A 27,916-nucleotide genomic window follows, 5' to 3' on the forward strand; every position below is an offset into this window, starting at 1 on the left:
GCGAACCTATCAATCCCAGCAAAATAAAAACATTTGGCATTTCTCAGCATCACACTGGATCTGAATAGATTGAATCTTTGAGATCTGGCAGGAAGTATGGTCAATATAAGACAAGTATCAATCAACATACAACAAATATTTTCATCATATATAGAATGCAGCTATTCTATTTTTTAGGGAAAGTGAAGAGTCACAGAAATTTTGTGGACAACTCTTTTTAATCCTGAAATGTTCACTGTCTTGATTAAATTAATAAATAGAATGTCTTTGGACTTATGTATAAGTTCAACTCGTTACTTATTTTTAGATTTTTTAATAGAATAAATTTTTCTAGTAGAAGAAATTTTGGTACCAGCAGAAGATTTTATTTCCAGCTCATTCTTAGTCCTACTGATTTCCTCAGCCATTTTAGCTTCCTGATATACAGCTTCTTCTTTTATGATCCGATCTTGAATGGATTTTGCAACAAGTTCCAAATAATTCCTGAATCCAACATTAGAGTGAAGAGCAATGTTCCAATATTCACAGTGCAGATGTTGCAAATTCATTGGATTATGAACGACCAACAGTAAAGAGTTATCTTGGGTGTGGTAATAAGAATCAATACACCTGTATTGCTGATTGGCTTCTTGAAGAACCTGAAGCAGAACTTCTGGCTTAAAATGTTCAGTAAAACTCCAGTCCATTAGATTGTGTTGCTGCATTTTCTTTATGTCCTGTAACTCTGCTTCCACAGTCATCTTCTTGGGTTTCTTTTCAAGAGGATCAGCATTTGTGACCGCTTTATCTTTGATCTCATTGTTCATGGTCTGCTTCAAAGGCTCAGGTTGGAGCTGCGACTTCAAGCTGTTCTCCTGCTCTGATGGTTCTCTGTAATCAGAGTCTAAGGATTTCCTATTATCCAGGTCAGAATACTTCATATTGTTAGTATCAGGCTGACTAGGATTAGAAGGTTCTTTGTTGATCTCATCATCTTGCATAGATGTTGACCAATTCTGATCCAGAAATAAAATTCTGTCTTTGATTCCACTATCTGTTTGCTGTCTGGTCTCTTGGGTATTCATTTTCATGATGTACTTTTGCCTTATCTGTTTAACAAATCTGGCAGGGTTGTCCCATGGTATGTTGAACATCTCAGAATCTGTCCCATACATCATTCTAGAATGCTTCGGTTTCCCTTCTTCATCAACCTCAGAGAGTTTCAGGCTCTCAAAAGTAAACACTTTGAAGGCTCGTTCTACTTCATTCCAGCTCACAACTTCACTTGTACAAAAGTGCATGAGCTCATGAATTGTAGCTAGACGTTTCGTGCTGTTCCATGGCGGCGGGCAGAGGGAATTCAAGGAATTCCCACAGTGGCAACTTAGACTGCATCTTCTGCTCAATTTGAACGAGGTCAAAATTCTTTGGGTCCTTTAGCACATATTTCTTGTGGGCGAGGACATCATGATAGTTCAGTAGGAGAGGGGCCCTGGGCACTGGTTTGCTTTCATTTTCCTCTTCAGATAAGAATATTTCATGGAGATTCTTTTTCTCCCTCTCTGTCAGAGAGAGGGCAGGATGGACATGATGTGAGCTGTGATTCTGTGGTCCAGCCCATCTGTTCTGGGAGGCGGCTCCGCCAGACTCGGTGGGACAAGGTCTTCTTCACTTGCCACAACCTGTTCCAGCATACAATGCAGTATCAAGGGCACAGAAATAAATTCTTCTGGAATTGGATTCAGCAAATCATTGTAATATCGCATGTCTACTTCATTTGTGATGATGGAAGCCACTGGTGGTAGTGGTGGAGCTGGAGCTTGCAGCTCTTCATACTGTTGTGTTTTCTTCTTTCCAGGGGTTACAGCAACAGTTTGTGGGGCCCTGCCTGGTAACATCTTCCTGACTCCCGTCTCTCCATCCTACTCGCACTTTTTTTTCTTTTATTTTGTATCTATATGAGAAAATGGACATTCACTAAATTTATTGTGGTGATCATTTCATAATGTGTGTAAGTAAAATCCTGCTGTTCACCTTAAAGTTATACAGCACTGTATGTCAACTGCATCTTAATAAAACTGGAAGAAAAAATAATATAAAAAGTAAAAGTTTTAAAAATTTTGATGAAGTTCAAATTATTGATTTTTTTTGGCTTTTGTGATTTATGCTTTTTGAGTCTTAAGTAGGAAATCTGTGCCTAAACCAGTGCCTCAAAGATTTTCTTTTATGTTTTCTTTTAGAAGTTTGATAGTTTTAGCTCTTATGTTTAGGTTATGATAAATTTTACTATAATTTTTGTATATGTTGTGAACTAACAACCAAGGTTGATTTTTGGCTTATGGCTATCTAGTTGTTCCAGCACCACTTGTTGAAAGTTTTATCCTTTACCTTTTGAGCTGCCTTCAAATATTTGTCAAAAATCAATTGTCCATATGTCTGTGGATCCATTTATGGACATTTTTTTCCTGTTCCATTGATCTATATTTCTATCTTTACATCAGTGAAAGTCCTACAACTTTGTTCTTCATTTTATTTTCACATTACTTATAAAATGAACTAGTCAATTTCAACAACAAAGAGCCTGCTACAATTTTGTTTAAGATTGTGCTAAATCTACAGATCAATTTAGGGGGAATTGACACCTTAACAAAATTGGTATCTCCCCAATTACTTAGGGATTCTTTTATTTCTACTAGCAATGTTTTGTAATTTTCAATGTATGTGTTTTGCACATTATAGTTAATATACCTCTAAGTATTTTATATTTATTTATTTATTTATTTATTTATTTATTTATTTATTTATTTTGGCGGTATGCGGGCCTCTCACTCTTGTGGCCTCTCCCTTTGCGGAGCACAGGCTCCAGATGCACAGGCTCAGCAGCCATGGCTCACGGGCCCAGCCGCTCCGTGGCATGTGGGATCTTTCCGGCTCGGGGCACGAACCCGTGTCCCCTGCATCGGCAGGTGGACTCTCAACCACTGCGCCACCAGGGAAGCCCTAAGTATTTTATATTTTTGATGCTACTGCAAAATTTTAAAATTTCTGTTTCCAATTGTTCTTTGTTAGTATATAGATTATAATTGATTTATTTACTGAGCTTGTGTCCTGCAACCTTGTCAAATTCATTTATTAGTTTTAGCAGTTTTTTTGTAGATGACTTAAGATTTCCTACATAGACAATCATGGTGCCTGTGAATAATGACAGTTTTACTTCTTCCTTTCCAGTTTATAGGCCATTTAGTTCTTTTTCTTGCCTTATAATACTACCAAGGACTCTGGGTATAATGCTGAATGTAAGGGTAGAGTGAATATGCTTGCCTTGTTCCCAATCTTTGAGAAAAAAATCTTCACTCTTTCACTATTGAATATTATGTTAGATTAAGAAATTTCCCTTTAGTTCTTAGTTTGGTGGGAATTTTAAATCAGAAATAGGCTTATATTTTATAAATGCTTTTTCTGTATCTATTAATATGATCATAAGATTTTCCATTTTTAGTTTGTTAATATTGTGCATTCCTGGGAAAGATGCCAGTTGTCAAGCTATATTATCTTTTTATATGTTGCTGAATTCCATTTGTTAATATTTTGTTGAAGATTTTTGCATCTATTTTCATGAAGGATATGGGTGCATAATTTTTTTATCATGCGTTCATTAAGTTTTAAGATTAGGGTAATGCAGACCTTATAAAATGAGTTGAGAAGTGTTTCCTCCTCTTTTATTTTCTGAGAGTTTGTGTAGAACTGGTATTATCTATTTCTTAAATATTAAGTAGAATTCATCTGTGAGGGATCTGAGACTGGAGGGTTTGTTTGCGGGGGGAGAGAAGATGGCGTGGGGAGAAGGATAGGGGAAGTAAGACAGACTCTTCTAAATTGTTACTTTAATATTTCTTATTATATATTCTATAGCAACTGTTGATGTTAATATCTTCAGGCCTATTAAATGCTTTCAAGTTGAGATCCTTAACAGTAGTACAGTAATTGCAGATTTTAAACAATTTACTTTGGTCAGCTCTTTTTTTTTTTTTTTTTGTAATGTCTCATATTTATAGTCTTCCAAATACTACCACACTCAGTTTTGTCTTCAAAGAGTCCAGTTTTCCGGTAGCTTACAAACCATTAAGATCCAAGAAGAAGTTACCCTCACCAGTTGACTTTTCTCTCCATGACAATAGAGGTAGCTAGGTTTCATCACTTTTCATTTTACCCAATGGTCAGTTGAAGTACAATATCTTATTGCAACAGCATGGTAAGAGCTTATGAGACTTTTATTATCTTACTCATAGACTCATCTATTCTGGAAAATGAATTTCTTGGTCAATTGAATGTTGCCCCTTTTCTTCTCACTCTTCCTTCACTTGCAATCTTGACCCCATCTTGCACCATTTTGCTTTTTTCTACCCTTTTCTTTTTTTTTTTTTTTTTTTTTTTTGCGATACGTGGGCCTCTCACTGTTGTGGCCTCTCCCGTTGCGGAGCACAGGCTCCAGACGTGCAGGCCCAGCGGCCATGGCTCACAGGCCCAGCCGCTCCATAGAATGTGGGATCTTCCTGGACCGGGGCACGAACCCGTGTCCCCTGCATCAGCAGGCGGACTCTCAACCACCGCGCCACCAGGGAAGCCCTACCCTTTTCTTTTTAAGTAAAAATTGGAGTAAAATTCTAGGCTGTTTCAAGATTTGGTCACCTTGGATAGGAAGCTCCTTAAAAAAATAAATGCCTTTGAGTCACAGAGACTTCTGTTCTCCACACTAATCTTGAGACTGGCTTTAGACAGTCTATCTTGAGACAAATAGAGCTGGAAACTATGGAACTAATGCCAGTGACAGAGAATCAAAGTAAAGCACGATCATTTGTTTAAAAGTGAAATTAAACACAGTGAAAAAAAATTTAAGACCTTAAGATTTTCTGGAAGTCTATATCAGAATCCTTACATAAAAATATCTGCCAAGTCATAATTCTTTAATTAAATATATCTTCCCCACCTACCAGCATTCAAGACACATAGAAAACAGTTTATTATTAAGATTTATTATTCTGGTTTTGTTTTATTACAAGTGTTGCAACAGCATTTCTTTCCTCCAGCTTGAATCATAAATCTGCAGTTTCTGCATTTTATGATGAACTAAATAAGTGCTGTAGGCTGACCTAGGAAATTAACCTCTAATGTAGCATTTTTTCCATGAGAAATTGCATTTGAAATAATAATCTCTCTTCATTCAAAACCAGATTTCTTAAGAATCTAGGCTACATTTATTACCACTAGTTATTCACTTTTCATTCCTCCCTCACTCACTGCAATCTAATTTCCACACCAATCCCTCCATAGAATCTACTCTTGCTGAAGCTACCAAAGACCTTGTATTTATCGAAGCTAATGACCTCTTTCCAATCCTTATTTTCCTTGACTCATCTTTACTCTTGATAGTATTGATTGCCTATTTCTCTTAAGAGTTTCTCTTTGTTTCTATGATTCTTTTTCTTCTAGTCCTCTTAATATTCTGACCATTTTCTATTTGTGTTTCTCACTACCTTTTTCCCTTTCTGTCTCTTTGGGGCAAGTTGTTGATTTTCTTATTCCTGAGTACATTCTTGCCCATCGTCTGTTTGGGTAGTCTCATTCACTCTCACAAATTCAACTCCCTAGACTTGCACACTTTACTTTTCTACTGAGTTCCAGTCTCACATTTCCAATGCTGAAGTGTAGTTTATCCTTTTCTTCCTTTCCCTCTCTGTTTCAGTTAGTGGAGTCGTTCAACATCAACCCAGTTTCTCTTCGTTACTCAAGTTAGCTAGGGCCATTCCAAGTTGGACTTAAAAGTGACTACAATCAGTCCTAGGGATGTTGAAGGTCTATGCAATGCCTTTTTGCAAATTAGGCAAAGTCACTCCCTTCTATGAGATATTGTACTTCTTAAAACAATATATAATAACTTCCATTGTGTAATGATTTATTTATAATGAAACATTTTATATAAATCTATAGTGACTAGGATGTAAATGATACTCCCTTAGATACTGTGCTGCTTCTGTCGAGCAGTGTACAACCTATACAACTGTACAGAGCAGAATAATATTTCATATCCTTATGGCTAAGAAAGAGAAGGTCAAGATGGTACTCATCATTCCTATGGGGCTCTACCAAAATTTAAAAGATGTTATTCCAGCTACTACTTTCCAATGGTTCATGGAAAAAATGATTAGTGATGTGAATTATTGGGAAGAACAAGCTTAAATAGATGATATAATTATCTTAGAAATATCTTGCAGGCAAATGAACAAATGTCTTGGTGATATAATCTCAACGCTGTTCCTTGACTGATGTCATGAAATACATGAGATGCTCAGTGTCCAAACAAGTGCTAAGCATAAATCCTGAGAAAATATAGGTCACAATCTTTGGCAAATATCTGAGAGTTCAAACGTTTTTGGGATTCAGTGATTTGCTAAGCCTTTCAATAGTTTGAACTGTAGGTTCCAGACAATCAGCAAACCATCATGAAAATAATACATGAAAACAGGCATCTAGAACATTTTGGGGAAGGTGAAACTTATTATACTTTGCGGCTGTTGGGAGTGTACAGCTTTTCTTTTTTTGAGCATTATTTAGTCATTTGTGAATAGTGTCTGATAAAAGGTAATTGTGGCAATTCCTGGCAGAAACTTCAGTTCTCAGTAGGGCAATCCCAAAGAAAACATTGTGAAGGAGTGCATAGTGGTAGTTAAAGTGAACATATTCATGTATACTTCCAGGTTACTCTCAGAAATACTCAGGGACAATTTTGTAGGGGACTAGGTAATACAAACTTGTGTGTATATATATATATGTATAAAATATATATTAGATCTACAAACTAATGAAGCATAGGAAAGTCTATTTATTTTTACACATACATATAATACCATTATTTATACATGTTAAATATACTTATAAAATTAGATTATACTATATGCATTTGCATCCTTATTTTTCATTTGTCTTATCATGAACATTTTGCCCATGTCCATATATATTTTTCAAAATCATTGTTTAAAAGTCTGTATAGAAGCTCATTTTGTGCTATAATGTAATTTATAATTCTATTTTTATGTTTGTTTTTTTAACCTTTATAAATAACACAGAACACAGAAATAGAAGAAATATAAAAGAATGGAAAATCCAGAAAAAGATTTATGCACATAATGTTGGATTATTTTCTTGGTATATATTCCTGAAGGGAGATTTTTAAGATGATTTTTGTGAGCCTTAGTATATACTTTTAAATTGGTTTCCAGAAAGGTTATACAACTTCTTTTTGGCAGATAATTTGATTGTTCTATCAAGGAAAAATAGCAGGTGTAATGTAACTGGATGTAAAGAAGGGTTTGGAAAAGAATTATTTCATCCTTATGGAAAAGTTTATGAAATGCAGAGTAAATAATATTTCAATAAATGGATTTAATGTACCCAGGGGTACTGATTAAAATAAAGACATCAGCTTTAGAAAGGGTTTCTAGAAGCTTGCCACTGGGCTCTATTCTATATAGTATTTTTTAATCAATGATATAAATGAATATATAGAAAATCTTCTTAGAAAACTTAACGATTAAGAAAAGTGACATCAAAAAAAAAAAAAAAAAGAAAAGTGACATCTAGGAAGCAATTGTTTGGCTAAACTTTGGAGGCACCAGAACATAGTAGTAGTTAGATGCATGGGATTTGGAGTCAGACTCGGTTTTAAAGATCAGCTTCACCACTTGCTGGCTCTGTAACTTTGGTCAAGTCACCTAACCTCTCTTAATCTCGTTACCTTTCTTTTTTTAATAAAAAGTACCTCATTCTTGGAGCATTTTTAGGGTCACAGCAAAACTGAGAGGAAAGTATAGTGATTTTTCGTATACTCCCTGTCCCCATACACACATAGCCACCCCCTTTATCTACATTACCCACCTGAGTCAAACATTTGTTACAACTGGTGAGCCTACACTGACACATCATAATCACCCGAAGTCTATAGTTTATCTTAGGGTTCACTCTTGGTGTTATACGCTCTACTAGTTTGGACAAATGTATAATGACATGTATCCATCATTATAGTATCATACAGAATATTTTCACTGCCCTAGAAGTCCTCTGTGGTCTGCCTATTCACCCTTCCCTCTCCCCAGTCCCTAGCAACTACTGATCTTTTTACTGTCTCCATAGTTTTACCTTTTTCAGAATGTCATGTAGTTGGAATCATACAGTATATATCCTTTTCATATTGGCTTCTTTCTCTTAGTAATATGACTAAAGTTCCCTCCATGTCTTTTCATGGTTTGATAGCTCTTTTCTTTTTAGCACTGAATAATATTCCATTGTCTGGATATATATATATACAGTTTATCCATTCACCGACTGAAGGGCATCTTGCTTGTTTCCATGTTTAGGTAATTATTAATCAAGCTGCTCTCAACATCTGTGTGCAGGTTTTTAAGTTTTCAGCTCCTTTGAGTAGATACCAAGGATCACAATTGTTGGATGATATGATAAAACTATATGTTTAGTTTTGTAAGAAAACACCAAACTATCTTCAAAGTGACCATACTATTTTGCATTCCAACCAGCAATGTGTGAGAGTTCCTGTTGCTCCGTATCCTTGTCAGCATTTGGTATTGTCAGTGCTCTGGATTTTTGCCATTCTAATAGGTGTGTAGTGGTATTCATACTTTTAATTTTCATTTCCTTGATGAGACATGATATGGATTTTTTCAAATGCTTATGTGTCATATGTAGATATTTGGTGAGGTGTCTGTTAAGGTTTTTGGTTCATTTTTTAATTAGGTTGTTTTCTCTATTGTTGAGTTCTTTGCATATTTTGGATAACAGCCCTTTATCAGATGTGTCTTTTGCAAATATTTTCTCCCAGTTTGTAGCTTGTCTAAGTTATCTTGACATTGTCTTTAGCAGCATAAAATTTTTAATTTTAATGAAGTCCAGCTTATCAGTTATTTCTTCTTCCTTTGGCATCTCATTATCTTTTTAGTTATGACCTTCCTACCTGTTCTTATCTATTTACATAGTATGGACATTTTTCATGAAGCTCATTTATTTATTTATTTATTTATTTATTTATTTATTTAATATACAGTTATTTATATAATTCCATTATGGTAAGATTGCTGTTCACCTCCACTCAGAAAATTAACTTCAATCAAAAGAGTTATGTTTTTCTTTCCAACGGTGAGGAGGTAGAGAGTGGTGGAAGCTGGGAACAAATAAACACATTTCTAGTAAGACTGTTGTGAAAAAATGCAATAATATAAAAGATATAAAATGCTTAACATGTTTTCTATCACACAGAAACTACATAATTAGTTATTACTAATCCAAAGTTGTCTTGGCAAACTGGAAAAATGAGTATATTAATAGGATCAAATATGCTAGGGATAAATACACATTTATATATTTGGATTTAAAAATAACAAAATTGAGTATCAGCTTTAATGATAAAAACATGTTTCATTTAGTTAAATGTAAGGTCAGTAGTATGATGTATCTATCAAAAAAAGTAAATATGACCTATGGCTGCATTAAGAAAAGTAAAGTGTTTAGATTAAGGGAGGTGATAGTCTTGTCCTACTCTTTGCTAATCACACAATGCCTGAAGCATTGTGTTCAGTTCTCCACACAAGATTTTAAAGAGGCTGGGGTCTGGATTTGGGATTAAAGTCATTTTTAAAAATTCATTTCTTTAGATGGTTGGGATTTTTCTCCCCCAGGAAAATAATTTTGAAGAAAAGATTAATTAAGTATGTTTTATGTGGAGAAGGGAAGTTTAGAGGGATATGATAAATATCCTTAAGTATTTGAAAATGTACCATCTGGGCAAGTTAAATAAAGTTCCTTTGGATACAAGTAATAGACATTAGGAAAGGATCAGGATCTAAGGAAGATCTGAACAACCAGGCTTTAGTGAGGCTGGCATCAGGGAAGTTTCAGTGTTTAAGCCTGAGGCTCCTTTTTCTGGATGCTGCCGCTGACGTGTCTCAGCGCCAGCATCCCAGTCTCTTCTCAATTATCTGGAGAGAGAATCTGACCATCCAGCCTATGTCAGGTCCACTCTTGGATCAGAAAAGTATGCTCAGGTAGTAAAGTGTGCTTCAAATTTAGTTTTCTAGAACTCAGAACTAAGAAGGGACACTTCACATATTCACAGTGAAGTCTTATTCACTTTACTTTCTCTTTCTGCCTTCTCTGAAGTCCAAGTAGATAGAAAGATTTTAAAAGAAGCTTTATTGACATTCTCATCCTTGTCTTCCAGTGTATTGCCCAAAATTCATCATATGACTGTTGATGTTGATCTGTCCTTAAGACTGAGCAGAAGGAAATGTCCTTCAATAAGCGATTTCCTTTCCTCTGAAATTAATGATTAATGTGATGCAGCTTAAAAGGTGGAAGACTGTATTTGAAAATCCTGTGTAAAGGATAACTGTTGGGTAACGGATTTGTTTTAGATCTGGGCCTGTGGAGGCAGTCCCTTTTAAGACTAATACTTTAAGAAGGTACTGAATATATACTATTTTATTTATACAAGAGATGAGCTTTGGGTAACTGAGATTTACAATGTAACAACTGCTAAGCCATTGGTATGGAAAAATAAACATAAATTTCATGGCAAAAATATCACATCAATTTTTTTAAACATTTTAATCAATATCAATGGCTTTTAATAATGAAAAACAGGTTTTTAAAAAATTCACTGAGCCAGGGAATTTTTAAAAAATGTCTTAGATACTGTAATATTGTAATTCAGGGGTTGGCAAACTTCTTCTTAAAGACCAGAGTTCAACTATTTTCATCTTTGCAGGCCGTACTGTCTCTGTTGCAGCTACTCAGTTCTGCCATTGTAACCCACGGAGAGCTATAGACAATACAGAAACAAATGAGCACAGCTGTGTTCCAGTGAAAGTTTATTTACAAAATCAGGTGGCAGATGGGATTTGGCCAAAGGGCCATAGTTTGCCACCCCTGCTGTAACTAATTATACAGTTGTATTTGTTTTGGCTGTTAGGAAGTTCAGACCCAACTTTGCAGTCCGCTTCCAGCATGGACCACACCGCATGCAAGCTGTACATCACCCCACTCATGTCATCTTTCCTTTATGCCAGTGTCCTCAGCCACCTTTTAAATATTCTGTTCTATTGTTTGTATCTCAAACCATCACATGAATTCATTTTTGAAATAAGATTAACATAATTGAATTAGATTAAACATAGTGTTTAATTGGGAATTGATTTTATATTACTGAAGATATAATTCTCAGTTCATAATGTGTAAATTTGTTAAGCAAATACCAATATATCAGTTTGGTAGATACAGATATCTATTTACCATGGTAGCTGTATCTACCATGTGCTATGGTAGCTGACTTCTATTATATCTCATTCTAGCTAATATTCAAAGGCATCAAGTTGTACTGATGTTTTCTGATACATCTTCATCCTGGATATTGGGAAAATGATACATTTTTCTGTTTATTATCTTTTGGGCTATATTCATAGGATATAAAAATTAAAATACACAAAGATAAAAATCACAATCAAGCTCCCCTCAAATCCAGTGGTTCTGACAGGTTTTTACCCCAGAATCTTGGAATGTCAGTTCACATGCCCAGTGCCTCTTAAGGTTAGACGTGCTTCAATTAAAAAAGATATCTGCTATTTAAGTTGAAATAAATGTCTCACAAACCAGTCATTCATATACAACCTTCATAATTTTTGTCATGTTTTATAAAACTTTTTTCACTTAACCTAGCAAATGTAAAACAAAATTATGTATCACCAATATAAACAGAAAATCAGCGTCATTTGTCATAGAGAGGTTAATTAAAATTATTAATGTACATGTATTATGTGATCTAATTTTATCTGTTTAATACCTGTAGTAAGTGCTATATTTTTAGAAATACTTGTTTAAATGATTTCTGTTTCCTGCTCCCCTGCTAATCCTAGCCTAATCAAGCAATCAATCAGTTAATCAATCAGAAACTAGGAATTTACTCCCTGCAGTTTTGCTCCTACCCCTGCCCAGTCAATAGCCATATAAATTTCTTGAGGTCGAAGATCTAACAGAAACTGGCTCACCTTAAGATCCCTACTTCTTAAAATTACTGGGTCCAAATCTGTCCTGTAGGTGCTACATCCGTCTTGTCAACATCCACCCAAGGACCACAGAAATCCCTAAAGAAAGGACTGCACATGACAAATCCATGGGTTTCCTTTTTTGAGAGAGAAATGACAGTTTCAGACCTGATTTTCTTTTCTTTGATATATTGATTTCTAGAAATCAGACGTTTTTCTCCTTAACTCACTATATGCAATTTCTGAAAAGGATGTTAGACTTTTATCATTAATGTACACAAAGCTAATCAGAAAATAGAATTTTAAGGAGTAAAAGATGGTCCTACCCTTCATTTCCACATTACACAGAGCACACTGCATTTTTCAAAAAAAAAAAAACATTACTTAAGATTATATAATAGTTGAGACTTGGTATCATGTCTTAAATCTCTTTCTTTATGATGCAAAATTGCTTTTAAATAGACCAAAATATTGTTTGTACTATGGACGTGTTGATTTAATTCTCTATTACCATTAAAATTTGAGATAATTGGGCTTCCCTGGTGGCGCAGTGGTTGAGAGTCTGCCTGCCGATGCAGGGGACATGGGTTCGTGCCCCAGTCCGGGAAGATCCCACATGCCGTGGAGCGGCTGGGCCCATGAGCCATGGCCGCTGAGCCTGCGCTCCACAACGGGAGAGGCCACAACAGTGAGAGGCCTGCATACCGCAAAAAAAAAAAAAAAAATTTGAGATAATTACTAAAGGAATTTGAAAAAGTTAAATCTAAATTTTGTCAAACCAACAAGTGCCCCTGCATCTTCACCTTCTGTTTGGCAGAGAGGACTTTATGGAAAAGGCACAAAAATTTGACCTACTTAGTCTGACACAAGAGTTGTCCTTCTAAATTTGAGATCTGTCCAGTTGGCAGTGTGACACTGACAGGCCTAATCCCTCCAACTAACTGCCATTTCCACAACTAAAAAGGATTACAGGAGGTCACACTGTCCATCTGTCATCCTTTCCAATGAGTAAAATTATTTTAGATTTAATTAAAAAACCCATGACCATTCCCCTGAACTAGTGGTAAAGTTGCTTCATATCCTTTTGTAAGATACATTTCTATCCTTATAATGAGGACCTACTAAACCCTTTGAGGAACTGCCTTACCTGTGTATGATGTTTCACCTGTGCACAGCAGGGAACAGAGAGGAAGTCCGAGAGCAAATGTCTATCCTAAAATTAGTGCTTTAAATTGTTCATCAATATCAGTCTCATTATTATAATAATTCATACCTACTGCCTTTCATTTTGTGCCATATATTGCATAGACAATATGTATCATTCTAACAGCAATCCAGCACAATGGGTAATTATGCTCATTTTTCTGTTGGAGAACCTGAGACTAAAATGTTAAGTATCAAAGCAAGGCTGTGCTTCACATTGAGTTCCAATTGGCATCATCCCTAACATTTCTATTTTACCCCATAATCTTCCCTTTTTATCCTGCATGCTTTTTAAGTCTGGAGTCTACATGATTGACAACCAGAGCTACTGATTGGCATGAGATGACCAGGTCGACAACCTTGAGATCATATAACGTGCTTAAAAACACCTGTTAAGGGCCTCCCTGGTGGCGCAAGTGGTTGAGAGTCCGCCTGCCAATGCAGGGGATACGGGTTCGTGCCCCGGTCTGGGAGGATCCCATATGCCGCGGAGCGGCTGGGCCCGTGGGCCATGGCCGCTGAGCCTGCGCGTCCGGAGCCTGTGCTCCGCAACGGGGGAGGCCACAACAGTGAGAGGCCCGCATACCGCAAAAAAAAAAAAAAAAAAAAAAAAAAAAAAAAAAAAAAACAACACCTGTTAAAAGCTTGTTTAACCTATGCATTCTGATTGAGGGGATTCACTGGCCTCAAACTTTGTCTCCCGCACCCCCCGACACACACACAAAGTTGTTGCAAATAAAGTTCCTGAATTCTCTACTTTCCAGGACTTTCTAGAACACTGGACTTGGCTTGGCTGTCTAAACCATGATTCTAACAGGCTCTCTCTACTGAATTCTGTGTCCTTGATTGTTCTTGACCGGATTTGTGAATTGTTGGTGACCTAGCTTAATAACTTGTCCCCCTAGAGAACATCTTTTCCAGGCTCCTTCTTCTTAATCAATGTCTAGCTATGGTCCCTTCTATCACTCTTTGCATCAGGGCAGAGGCTATTAACTAGCAGCAAGTGGGCCATACTCTCCCTCACACGTGTTTGGTTTATCTAACCCAGTGTTGTTGTTCATTGTTTTTTGGTATTGTGACCACATTTAAAATGGAGTAATTTTAGGAGCCAGACACAAAAGATCACATACTATATGATTCCATGTATATGAGATATCTGGCGTACATAAGTCTGTAGAAATAGAAAGCAGATTGGTGGTTTTTAGTGGCTGTAAGGAGGAGGAACAGGGAGTGATTGCTTAATGGGTATGGTGTTTTATTTTGGAGTGATGGAAATGTTTCAGAAATAGATAGAGGTAGTGGCTGCACAACATTGTGAAAGTACTAAAATCCACTGTTCACTTCAAAATGGTTAATTTTATGCTATGTGAATTTCACATAAATGAATGAATGGAGTGATTTCAGATTTTCTACCTTTCTTGGGAAAGTGCTCTCTGATTCTCACTATGTAACTGTCAGCTAGAGCTAAGCTTTAGATGAGAATATGTGCTTTAGGGACCACATTGCCAAACCCTGAATTGTTGACTTGAGTCTGAGAGTAAAAGTCAGGGCCAAGATTCTACATGCCCTAGCTTTTGACTCTGTTGTAGCAGAGAGCTATTTCTCTGCAAGCTCCATCAAAAGCAAGAAAATAAAATATTTGCTGAGAGAGCTAAACCATTCAAGAAGAAAGGAGGGGTTAGTGGAAAAGTGAGGAAACAAATTTCCTTTCTGGAAAAGAAGGATATTCTTTTGTGTTTAATATGTAAATGAAGTATATCAATGCTGAACCAATATCAAATGGGAGCTTCACTCCTTTACTCACCTCTGTGGGTATTTATACAGGTGATCGCTACCTCAGAGTGACTAATCGTAGTAATCAGAACTAACAGTAGTGGAAGTGGAGCAGGAGAGAAAGGGAATCAAATGAAACAGAGACCTATAATGACAAAGAGGAAAAGAATAAAACAAATAAATATGTTCTCCCCTACTATCCCTGATACTCTGTATGGTGGCAAGAAGACAGTTACTGGTTCTCTCCTTTAAGGGACATCATTAAATAACGTCTGAAATTAATTGAAAATAATCAGTTTGGATGCTTTGCTCCTCTAATTTTTTTATTTTTTCCACTAGGAAGCCTGTGTAGTAAAGAATTTAACCTTGCTCAAAAAGCATTCTGGCCTTTGACCTTGGCTTCTGGGAGGTGATCACTAAGCCCTTGGAATTACAGGCCTGAAAAAAGTGTCTTTATTTTCCTGGGCCTTGGTTCACCAGATAGTCTAGCACTATGCTACATAGTGAGCACTGGCTATGCCCAGATAGTCTTAGGGAGGAGCCAGCCACACTAGAAAACCCAGCAATGTTATTTAGAGTTATGCTGGGTCAGACAACCACATGGGCAGTGAACCCTTCAATCATATCTATGTATTGAAGCCCCAATAAAAACTCTGGACACTGTGGCCTGGCTGACTTTCCCTTTTTGGCAGCACTCCATGTGTTTTGTTGCATATTGATGCCCGGAAAGTAATGTGTCCTGACTCCATGGGGAGAGGACAGTGGGAGCCCCATGTTTGGTGTTCCCTGGACTCCGCCCTGTGTGCTTCCTCTGTTGACTGACTTTCATCTGTGTTCTTTCCCCGTAATAAACTGTAACTGTGAGTATAACATTTTCCAGTGAGTTCTGTGAGTCCATCTAGAAATTGTCAAAACTGAGGGTGGTTCTGGGGTCCCCACAAACTTGCAGTTGGTGTCAGAAATGAGGGTGGTTTGTGTATTCTGTGTGCCCTCTAATTTTACAGTTGGCTAAACTCTTCCCAGTCTCACTCTTGATTTTAATTTAATACACATACATATCATATCTTGATTACTTAATGGCAGTAGAATTCATGGGGACAGGGACAAATGTTACCTCCTACTTACCCACTTCCATACTGTTTTAAATTTTTATAAGTACCCATTACTTTATAATAAAAAACATTTTAAAAATTTAAGAGTCTCATCTTTTCAGCATTACCCCTTGATCAAGGAAAAATTATGCTGGAGAAGGAAGATGGTTTACAAAGATGATAAGAGAAATGTGAATCTGGAAACTAATCACAGGAATACATAATTAAGGTGAAATTATGCACCGTACATTATAATTTATTTTAATCCTTGGCAATATTTTAAAGAAGTATGTTGAATTGGGCATATAATGTGTCTAATTTTGAATAGCAATTAGGTCATTTAATCTATAATTAGAATTTTAAAATAAATCATCATAATTTCTCTAAATATGAACACTGAGTCATAATATTGCTTTATGGAAACCACATCAGAAAACTATTTAAATAAAGCTTGGAAACTTTCATGAGTTTATGTCTATGTATGCATTGGACAAAATAGAGTTTTTCAGTCTGAAAAAAAAAAATGAACTTCTCTCTAAATGCCAAAATTGGGACTAAAATAAAATAAATATTTGGAAATAGTATTGGGAGATAGTAGAGTTTAAGAAACACAGAGAATACTAAAATAAAATAAAATATAAAATAAAGTAAAATAAAAAAGCATCTTCTGATTTCTCTCTCCCCTCTTCCCTCTTCATCTTGGGAGGTGGGGTAAGATAGGACCCTGAACTTAGGCTCAAGGTGGAACTGTTTCATTATGTCAAAGACAAAACTGTGTCAGAGACAAAATGAGCAAAGGCTGTTGATTCATAAACTTGGCAAGGGAACCCATCTGTCATCGCTTTCATTTCAGCAGGAGTTCTAAGGTGGTAGAAAGGAGAATACGTTTACACAGGAAACACAATCTCTGACTGGAAACATTCTCTGGAGGTGGGATTTTTGCAAGTGAGGGGGACTTGCTGCTTGGACTCCAGGCACACTCATAATTCCTTGGTTGGCTTCAGGGGGCAAGTGAGCCACGCAGGGACATTTCTAAAGAGGAAGATGTGTTTAGTGTTAGGAGTAGGGGTGTTCTGGAGGTGGCTATTTCCTGGAACAAGTGGGGGACCATGGGATCCTCTTTTTGAGGTCCAACAATCATAATGGCACATAATGGGCAGGGATGGCTACCATGGTAGATAGTTTCTCATTGAAGACAGGGTTGGACAGCTATGCACTATTATTCTAGGGGGAATCATGTATTCTTCCTCCTTTTCTTCCTTTTCTTCTGCCACACCCTCCCTCATCCACTCTGCATCCATCACCATCATTTTGACCTTCCTCCTGATCCTTAGACACAAGACACCAATTTCTGTCCTGGAGCCTCTGGTCTCTCTCTCTCTTTTCTCTCCCTGGAATGTTCTCCTCTTCATCTGGCTCAATCTTCCTGCTATTCAGGCCATACCTAATTACCCCTTTTAAACCAAGCATTTAAAGGAAGGGAAGAAAAAGAAAGAATCTATATTCAGATATGTTTATGCATGCATAGTGATACTCTGGAAGTTACATGAGAATCCAACAACAGTGGTTCCGTCTGGGAAGGAGCAGTGAGAACACCTGAGAAAATGGAGGTAAGCATTGGGAGGGGAGATTTACCATATATCTTTTTATATATTCTGATTTTTTTAAAGCATGTGAATAAATCACCTATTCTAAATGTTTTTTTAAACTGAAAGTACATTAACATGAGCAGCAGCCACTTGGCCAGCCACCATCACTCTCCCTGTGCATGTGTTTGCCTGAAAATGACTTTCTTCCACCTTCACAGTTAGTTAATAATTTGTCTGAGTATAGAAGTTTAAGTTGAAAATAATTTTAACACAGAATTTTGAATATATTTTTTTCTTCATTATTTTCTAGTATCTGGTGTTCTGATGAGAAACTGAAGGTGCTTTTTTTTTTTTTTTTTTTTTCTGTAGGAGACCTGTCTTTTTTCCTCCTCCCCTTTTAGGACCATCTCTTTATCTCTAGTGTTTTTTTTTTCCCAATTAAAAAAATTGTGGTACAATACAAATAGCATAAAATTTACCATTTTAACTATTTTTAAATGTACAGTTCAGTGGTTTTAAGTACATTCATATTGTTGTACAGCCATCACCACCATCCATCTCCAGAACTCTTCATTTTGCAAAACTGAAACTCTCTATCCACTAAATATAAACTCCCCATTCCCACCTCCCCCCAGTCCCTGGCAACCACTATTCTCTTTCAGTCTCTCTGAATTTGACTATTCTAGATACCTCATGTAAGCGGAATCATACAGTATTTTATACCTTGTGTTTTTATAGCACTTTTCAGCCTTTTCTTATTTATTCATTTGTTTATTGTTTGTTGCCTCTATTGCATTTTAAGTTCCATGAAAACAGGGTCATTGCTTTTCTGATCATCCCTGTAGCCTCAGAATTCAGAGTAATGCCTGGAACAGAGTAGAAGGTGATTTGATGAATGTTAAATGGTTCCCATCATGGCAATTCTTCCTAGGGGAGGGATTCTCTACTCCACCTTCCCAGAAGAGATTTGAACCTGGCAGATATTTAACATGTCATCAGTTGCCTGGGATATGGGGCGGGCTTGGATTTGCTCTTTATTGCCTGAATTTCTGACTTGCTGTCTTTGTGATATTATGATGGAATAACCAAAGCAGGTCCCCATTTTGTATAATTAGGATCAAATTACCACTGTAAGAAAGACAGTTTGGGGAAAATTCTTATGATGCAAAATCAAGTGGAAGTTCTCAGTTGGCAAAGAACTGGTCCTCTTTTACCTTCTTTCTTGTCTTGAAGCAGATTATTCTACAGTCATCAGATAAATACCAGCTTATCCTCTACTTAGGAGAACCTTGGCTATGATCTTGTTAGAGTGCCAATCTTCCTTTCTTTCTGGGATAGATTTAGGCTAAACGGGGCGGGGGTGGGGGGGTGTCAGCAACATTTTCTTAAAGGGCCAGACACTAAATATTTTAGGCTTTGTGGCCATATGACTTCTGTCCCAACTACTCAACTCTGCTGTTGTAGCACAAAAGCACCCAAGACAATAGACAATATGTAAAGGAATAATAACACTTTTTTATGAATACTGAAATGGTAATTTTCATGTGTCATAAAACATTATTGTTTAGATTTTTTCCCCTACCCATTTAATAAAAATCATACTTAGTTTGTAGGCTATATAAAAATAGGCAGTGAGCTCGATTTGGTCCATGGTCAGGAGTTTACCCTCCTTGAAGGAACGATTACCTGTGAAATGTAACACGTAATTCTCAGAGAGTGCAGGGCACACAGAAGACAACGTATAAATGCTCACAGTTCTTTCAGTGTAGACGTTCTTGAAACCAACAGGAAGAAAGCAACTTTGTTAACTCACCTGCAGGAGCAAACACTGTGTATATAAACACCACTAAAACATGCTACCACATGGTAATGACTTTCACTTCTCTCCTAAAAGAAATTACTCTAGCTCTAATATTAGACACTAACTAAAAAAACCTACACTGAGCAAAGCTGAATAAGCTATTGCCTTCTTAGTGGAAAGGAAAAGTATCATGTCGAATTGGTTGCACAAAGAGTTCGTGCACGTGTATAAATTCTCACTGTTGCCCTTGGTGTTCTTTATCTTTAACCGCTCAGCTTAAGGATTAAGTCTATGACATGCTACAAGGGTTTGTGTATACATGCTACAAGAGTTTAAAGATGGGAGAGCCAAGGCACAGAGTGGTTCAGAAAGTCGCCTAAAGTCACACAGCTACTGCATGCAGAACCTGATTCAGACCCTGGCAGTGGGACCCTAGAATTTGCTCTTTTCACCACTGCTATTTTTAAATCATCACATCTTTTAATTTTCATGCTAATAATAGTCTTTCTCTCCAAGGAAAATTGTGCCCTCTATAAAACGAGAGTGAGAGTTTAAAAATATTTCACCTCCTTCAATAAATAAACTGTGATACAGAAACATTCAAGTTTTAAGTACAGTCTATAATATTCTCATCAGCCTGGCAAAGTGAATCCTAGTGAACACCTAGTCAGGGACCTAGCCCATCTGGGCTCTACACAGATACAAGATAGCCTTTTTAGAAGGAGGTTTAGTATTAGGTTTGTTTGTTTGTTTGTTTTAGGTAAAAACGTAAGATGAAAATGCATTCTTCTCTAGAACTGCTCACTTTGCCAGATTTCATTATATTGTAAAACATAATTAAATAAATAAAATGTCAAATTGGTGCTAGTAAAATACTCCTTTGACAGGAATTTTTTCATCAAAATATTAAAAGCTAAGCAAATGTCCATGTTATCTTTAAGTACTAATTGTAGAATGTAATTCAGGAGCTGTTGTCTCTTGGGGGAAGGATGTTGGTCAAAGGTCTATTCCAGAATGCTGATATAGGTGCTGGCAGGTGAGTGATTTTCTCTTCATCAAACATACCTGGGAAACTATATTATAAAGAAATGAGACCCTGTGGTGATAATTCTTCTTTCCCAGTGGTTAATATATTTTTAATATCATAATTTATCATTGCCATTGATAAGGTTTTTTTTTTTTAAAAAAGGTGATGTAGGTTAGCCTTGAGTTATTAATAAGGATAAACTTACACAGAAAATGCCACTTTTTGATGAGGCAGTTATTCAGTGTGCTTTGTTCTCATATTTAAAACCACGTCCTATATCTTCAGTCACTTCTATCCCAAATAATAAATAACTTATACTGTATCATGTAATTCATGAAGCATTTCTGCATATGTGAACTAAGTTTATCGATAAAACACTGATAGGTGTTCTTGCTTCTTTTTTTTTTTTTTGCGGTACACGGACCTCTCACAGTTGTGGCCTCTCCCGTTGTGGAGCACAGGCTCCAGACGTGCAGGCTCAGCGGCCATGGCTCACGGGCCCAGCCGCTCCGCGGCATGTGGGATCTTCCCGGACCGGGGCATGAACCCGTGTCCCCTGCATCGGCAGGCGGACTCTCAACCACTGCGCCATCAGGGAAGCCCGCTCCTTTTTATGGATAAGGAAATTGAGAAAGATTAAATGAGCTTGATAGGATAATTTTATTCCTATTGTCTTTGTTTTAAAAATAATTTTATTTATTATTTATTTTTGGCTGCATTGGGTCTTTGTTGTTGCGCAGCTTTCTCTAGTTGCGTCAAGCGGGGGCTACCCTTCATTGTGCAGCTCGGGCTCTAGGTGCACGGGCTTCAGTACTTGTGGCTCGTGGGCTCTAGAGCGCAGGCTCAGCAATTGTGGCCCACGGGCTTAGTTGCCGTGGCATGTGGGATCTTCCCGGACCAGGGCTCGAACCCATGTCCCCTGCATTGGCAGGTGGATTCTTAACTGCGCCACCAGGGAAGCCCTCATTGCTTTTTTGGAACAGATCATTTGATTACCCACGGTCTCATAGGAAGACATGTAGAGAAAGGAGACTATTATGAGTATTCTATAATTCTTCCTGGTAAGTGGGTAAAGATATTTAACTCTGGGAGGGATAAGAGAAGAAATATTGCTGTTTGTCCTTTGCTTATATCTCTTAGTAGTATTAGCCACCATCTATTGAGTTCTTACTTTAGTTCTTACTCTATTGATTTCTTACTAGTATAAATCTTACTCATAAGCTTTATAAAAAAACATTTAATTAGCACATTTGATCATCACAGTACCCTAAGTGGTGGGTATATAATACAGACGTGGAAACTGAAGCGTGGAGGTAGTAATTTACCCCAGAGTGTACATCTAGTAAATGGTTAAACAGGGTTCAATCCAGGCCATCTGACCCTAAAACTTGAGCTCTTCTATATTCTCCGCTAATTCTTTAGACTACTAGTACTATATCCTGTATTTTCCTTAGCTATATCCCTTTATGGCCCTTGTAGGGAACCACGTTTCCTGTATCTTATATAAAAACTAAATAATTTGAAAAAAGCTGAGGTTGGTTTTAGGCTGTGTATTTTTTAAACTTTTGTTTTGTTTTTGATAACATTATACGCTGTGGAGGTTAGAAAGATGAGGTTTTGAAAAGGCAAATATCAGAAGCTTCTACTTACTACTGTTCATTTTGGAATATAGGATGTGGCAACTGGCAGAGACACAGGAGAGATAAGATTAGGTAACTATGAGGGACAATCTTGAAAAAGTAGGTTGGGTTCTCATCAATAAAATCTTAGTGAAAGTTTCCATAAAAATGAGTCAGGCTTAAGATAAGGCTAGCCTACTCCCATGGCATCTTACATATTATGGGGCCATTTGCTCCCCTAAGACTGTTAAAAACAGGCCCAGACCTTAAAAAACATGACTCCCAAGTCATGTTTTCCAACATGTTCCAACATGTTCCAACAATAGGGACAGATTTGCCCTACTTTACCAACTTGCAATATGGCAGAGCTAGGTCTCAAGCCCAAGTCTTTTAAACATGTGTTTGAAAGTAGAACATTACTTTCACGCAAATAGGACCTAGGCAAATCACAGGAGGCACATTTACAGGTTCTCACCTCGTTTCCCTGGACCCCAAGCACTCAGGACCTGCAAACTTTCCTCAGGAGTAAGAGGGTTTTATTCTGCCACCCCTCCCTGAGCAAGGCAGTGCCCCCACGACCACACCTCCATCCTCTGCCCCTCAATGCACTTCCCTTTCATCTAGTTCAGCAAGAGGTGCAGGACCCGCTGATGACTCATGCACAGTAAGGTATGAAGGACTGACAGCTAGCATCCCTGGCCAATCAGTGTTGTTTTTTTTTTTTTTTCTTTTTTGTTTGTTTTGCGGTACGCGGGCCTCTCACTGTTGTGGACTCTCCTGTTGCGGAGCACAGGCTCCGGACGCACAGGCTCAGCGGCCATGGCTCACGGGCCCAACCGCTCCGTGGCATGTGGGATCCTCCCAGACCGGGACACAAACCCGTGTCCCCTGAATCGGCAGGCGAACTCTCAACCACTGTGCCACCAGGGAAGCCCCCAATCAGTGTTTTAATGGGAAGGAAGAATTCTGGTGTTTGATTAGCAATACCATTCCTCCCAGAAAGAATTCTGGATGGTGGAATTTCCACAGTGATATATGGCTCAGAGTGAGAAATGGGGTAGAGAGGAGGGAGAAATTATTTTTAGGAGGAAGTTCATCTTAAGGCTAGAGTCGGCAGAACTGGATTTGAGTACAAGCTGTACAGTTCCTTAGGCTGTGTGGGCATGTCCAAATTATTTAACTTGTCTAATTCCTAGCTTCTTTATCTGTCAAATGGGGCTAATGATGAAATCCACTTCCGAGGGTTGTGGAAATTATGTAATCTCATGTGTGTGAAGCATGAGATTTACATGAGAATGAGAATGAGAATTGCTCTATAGATACTGACCATTATTTTTGGCCTTAGCGCTAGGATTGGGGCTGGTTCAAATGCATAACCAAGCATAATCAAATATAAATGGATGGATAGAATGCAATGGTTAGTTAGCAAATGGTGTCTAATCAAAAATCGGCACGTCCAACTCTTCATATCTACGTGCACATGATTTTGTTCATGAGCTTTCCTTGTGTTCTCTTATGTTGCACACTGTTCCTTATGGGGGAGATTGTCATGTAATGATGACAGATAACTGTTCAGTGTTTTTCTGATATGTATATTTCAAAAATTGATTTTAACATGAGTTATCACCAACACTAATTTTTGCCATTTATCAATATATGGTTTGAGACAAGCCATTCTAGTCAATAAATCTTCTAAATATTCTCTATACCAGAGATTCTCAGAATTTACTGTGCATTAGAATCACTAGGGAGGTTCTGGTTAAGAATTTTGTTTCATGGGCCCCTCCCCCAGAGATCCGGATATAGAACATTGAAGATGGAGCTTAGGCAGCTGTATTTTTAATAAGCACTCCCAGGTGACCTGGTACAAGTGGTAAGAGATGCCTATTTCGAGAAATTCTTTTCTATTACTTTTTTTCAAGTCTGGGGAGAAACAACTGTTTATCTGGCCCAAAGTTTCCTGTTTTTCCCCAGCCTCATTCTCCTTTCAATCTCAGTTCAGGAAATCTGATGGCCCAACCTAGATTTGCATGTGAAAGAACAACCTACCTGCCATGTATCTCCAGAGACCACAGTCCAAACTTTGAAATACTTAAAGAACCTGCATTTGAATCTCAACCTAGACACTTTTCTCCCTATTCTGAGGCTTAAAGTATCCCTACACATACATAATTCTAAATCTCTTTTCTGAGTGAGACATTTTGTAACTGTTATTTTTAAAAATTTGGATCTCATTTTCTTTTCTTTTCTCTTCTCAGAAGACCTCAGTAATTCTTGTTTCTGAGTTAAGATAAAATGAAAGATGGTTCATGTATGCTAAAGTGTGTAATTAGGCGACACTAATTAAGTACTTTAAAATGATTAGACGAAAGCACCTAATGTGTACTTCCAGCCTCAGTCAAGGGCGTGGCTTCAGGCTAACATCGGGGGTAATTGGGTTGCCTTCCCTGACTCAAAGTGCTTTTTTGCCATGAATCCTACGGGTCTTGCATTTCAGATTTCATTTCTTCCTTCAAGCAAGTACAGGAACAAAGTATCTTCTTCCTATCCCTTAATCAAAAGCCAAAATGCCGGAACTCTTCTCTGTGCCTCCCTAGAGTGTTTTAAAGACTCCCATGGAGGCCTTGGGTTCAGGGATAACTATGTGAATTGGACCATGAGTTAAAAGCAGAGGAGATGCTTTTAACTCATAGTTCAATTACTGTGAGACTTGGAACAAGTCACTTTGCCTTTTTGAGCTTTGATCCCAGGAGTTGTTTTGAGACTTGATGAGATAATATTTAAAACACATGCAAAATATTTAGCACTTGATAGATAATCAATGAATGCCAGTTATTATTATTACCTACTACTGTATTTGCCAAACCCAGATGATAAGCCAGTACAACTACCATGGTAAAAACCTGGGCTTCCAAACAGCAAGTGAGATCTGAAAACATAATGGGTCTAGTATTTGTTCTTAAAGGCCACATATGATTTAATCCTTGAAGTATTTTTGTCCTGTGGAAAGAAGTAAAAAAGGAAGAAGGAAGGTGGTTTGGAGAGCTGGCAGTGTATTGCCCAGCTGAGCTAGACTCGTAGCAAAAGCCAGCATTAGGATTCTTGGAGAGGCAGCCTATAATCAACTATGAGGGCAATGGATCCTCTGAAACATCCTCATATTATAGAGCGCTCGTTGTTTTCGGCATTTCCTTGCTATCATTTTCTCTTTCTTGGGTCATATATGCATACATTGAATTATGTGGAAAATGTAACCAAAGACCAGAAGCCTTTCTTTTTTTTTTTCTTTTTTAGATCCCAAGAAAACAGGAGTTTACTGTGGTTTAGAAGTCAGAATGACGGTACATAATAATTAGGTTTAATTGACAACACTTTTTCTGAAATTTCTGAATTTTTGCTAAGTTTTATACATTATCACTAGCTTGAGTTTCCCCCCTCTCTCTAACTTTTATTACTCGAGTCACCAGAAGGAAAATTTAAAATATTTCAAAAATAGCTGTTTCTGGGCAAGTCACCCAGCACACACTCCTCATGTTTCCTCTGGTTTCAAACATGAAGGGAAAGCTAGCTCAGACAAGAACAATCCTTGCTGCACACCTGCCAGCTCACGCATCCCCCTTTTTATTCTGAGAGGCTTCAGCTCAAAACAAAAGTTACAAGGTTAAGCGCTACTCTGAGTTCCTGACACAGCTAACCCCTGCTTGGTCTTCAAAAAATAGAGGTCTGTAATTCCTTTTTTTTTTTTTGCGGTACGCGGGCCTCTTACTGTTGTGGCCTCTTCCATTGCAGAGCACAGGCTCCGGATGCGCAGGCTCAGTGGCCATGGCTCACGGGCCCAGCCGCTCCATGGCATGTGGGATCCTCCCGGACTGGGGCACGAACCCGTGTCCCCTGCATCGGCAGGCGGACTTTCAACCACTGTGCCACCAGGGAAGCCCTGTAATTCCTTTTTGAACATGGCTTCAAAGTGGAGGTCTTCAGCCACAAGCTCCTCTTTGACACCATCTAGTGCCCACTGGAGATCCGTCGGCTCCAAAGCTTCCCACTCTGTCTTAAAAGCTTTGTTGGTGTCTGCGGGCATGGCCATGGCTGCTCCAGTCATCTGTTCCTGCATCATCTGTGATTGCTCAGCAGCATTATCTTGGCCCCAAATCAGAGAGTAAATGCCCTGAAGCCCAAAGACATTGAGGAAATACCAGGATGCAGAACTCACCCAGGAGGCATCTAATGTGAGTAGTTTAATTCCTTGCTGAAGCATGGGCTTAAAAGGCAGGGTCAGTGGAAACGGGACCTTGGTTGGGACAAAGCCTGAAAACGTCATGTTGATCCATCCACCAATAAGAATCATAAGGAGGACACGTGTGACGTTGCCTTTCATCATGTCTGTGAGCATAGTGGGGTCAATCACAGGAGAAGGAGGCACATCCTCCCTTTTAGTTTTTTTTTGAAAAATCCATCCTCTGGGCTGTTGAAGTAATATGTTCGTGTCAGGAAAGACTGTTTGGGAATGTATTTTCCATTTCCCCTGAGGCCTCTGCTTCGAATTAGGACTTGACTGTTGGAGACTTGTTCCTGGGTGAGCTTCTTGTCGCTCTGCAGCAGGATGGACATGTAGTGGCGAATCATGCCCGCGAAGAAGGGGATGATAACAATGGGCAGGACCACCCAGAGGCGGATGTTGGAGTCGAGTAGCAGCTCGGGCCCTTCCATCTTCACAGAGAGCTGGCTCCCGGCTTGCTGTAGCCGGGTTGGTTTTCACTGGGGCACGGGCCTCCTCGTGGAGTTCGCCTCCAGGCCTTCTCACGCCCCTCAGCCAGGTGAGCCCGGGCCACCGGGCAGCCCGCAAGCCCTTATTTTATTGACAAGTCAGGAGCATCTTTATCCAGAGGAGATGCCAGGTTACTGAATTTACTCACAGAACCCTTCCGAATCCTTTGTTACTTTGTGTGGATTTGATCTGTATAGATGGCACATTAATAATGTTCTAGGGCCCAGAGAACTAATTATTTACCCACAGATCAAATCTGTCTTTCTCATTTGTATACCTTGCAACTGCAAGGGATGGGAGTTGGCAAACTTGTTAGCACTGTGTGAGTCTGGATACAGAGAACATTTATAGAACAAATTCTTGTCTGTGTTTAGGCATGGATGCTGATCTTAAATACTTTTGTACTAATCTACTGGGGCACTTGATTCAGTAAACATTTACTGAAGACCTACTTTGTATGCTGCCAAATGCTGAATATAGCCATTGAGTTTCACTGGGTGCAGGTGTGCATTTCATAAAGGAAACACAGCAGTACAAGAAGGAAAGTACATTTCCTTTACTAGGGAGAAGTAGCAGATAGATCAAATTTTGAGACTTTTTTCCCCTCTCTTGCCCTGAATCTTTTCTCCCTGTCATCCAGAAAGTGGGGTAGTTTATTCTGCTTCATCCCTTCCAAGGAGGATTATGACACTTTCCAAAGAAGTCACAGCAAACCTTCCTGGATTTTGTTTCCAAAAACCTAAGCCAAGATGAACAAATCCAAACACTTAGAAGGGTCTGGCAGATAAAGTGATGGGAGAAGTGAGCTGGATGGCTCTGTGGTGAGTGGAGGGCGTCTGGTTTGCATAAAGAAGGCAGCTGCTGCGCTGCCCCAGCTTTTGTTTCGTTTTGTGAGCCCAGAGAAGCCAGACATCCAAATTTTTAAAGGAAATCCAACTTTTGGTACAAAGAGCTACTGGCCC

At 38.2% G+C, this 27,916-nt stretch overlaps 1 protein-coding gene and 1 pseudogene across 1 annotated transcript; both read right to left on the reverse strand.

Moving 5' to 3' along the window:
• Nucleotides 1–293: 293 nt before the first annotated feature.
• On the reverse strand, nt 294–1,877 carry LOC132490487 (sperm-associated antigen 17-like). Its single transcript, XM_060098830.1, is given in 3 exon segments — nt 294–1,328; nt 1,330–1,550; nt 1,553–1,877. Coding segments are annotated over 3 exon segments (1,581 nt in total).
• A 160-nt stretch (nt 1,878–2,037) lies between these two features.
• LOC132490489 (ER membrane protein complex subunit 3-like) lies at nt 2,038–26,896 on the reverse strand (annotated as a pseudogene).
• Nucleotides 26,897–27,916: the final 1,020 nt, after the last annotated feature.

Source organism: Mesoplodon densirostris, chromosome 5 (genome assembly GCF_025265405.1).
Source record: "Mesoplodon densirostris isolate mMesDen1 chromosome 5, mMesDen1 primary haplotype, whole genome shotgun sequence".
Taxonomy (NCBI): Eukaryota; Metazoa; Chordata; class Mammalia; order Artiodactyla; family Ziphiidae; genus Mesoplodon; species Mesoplodon densirostris.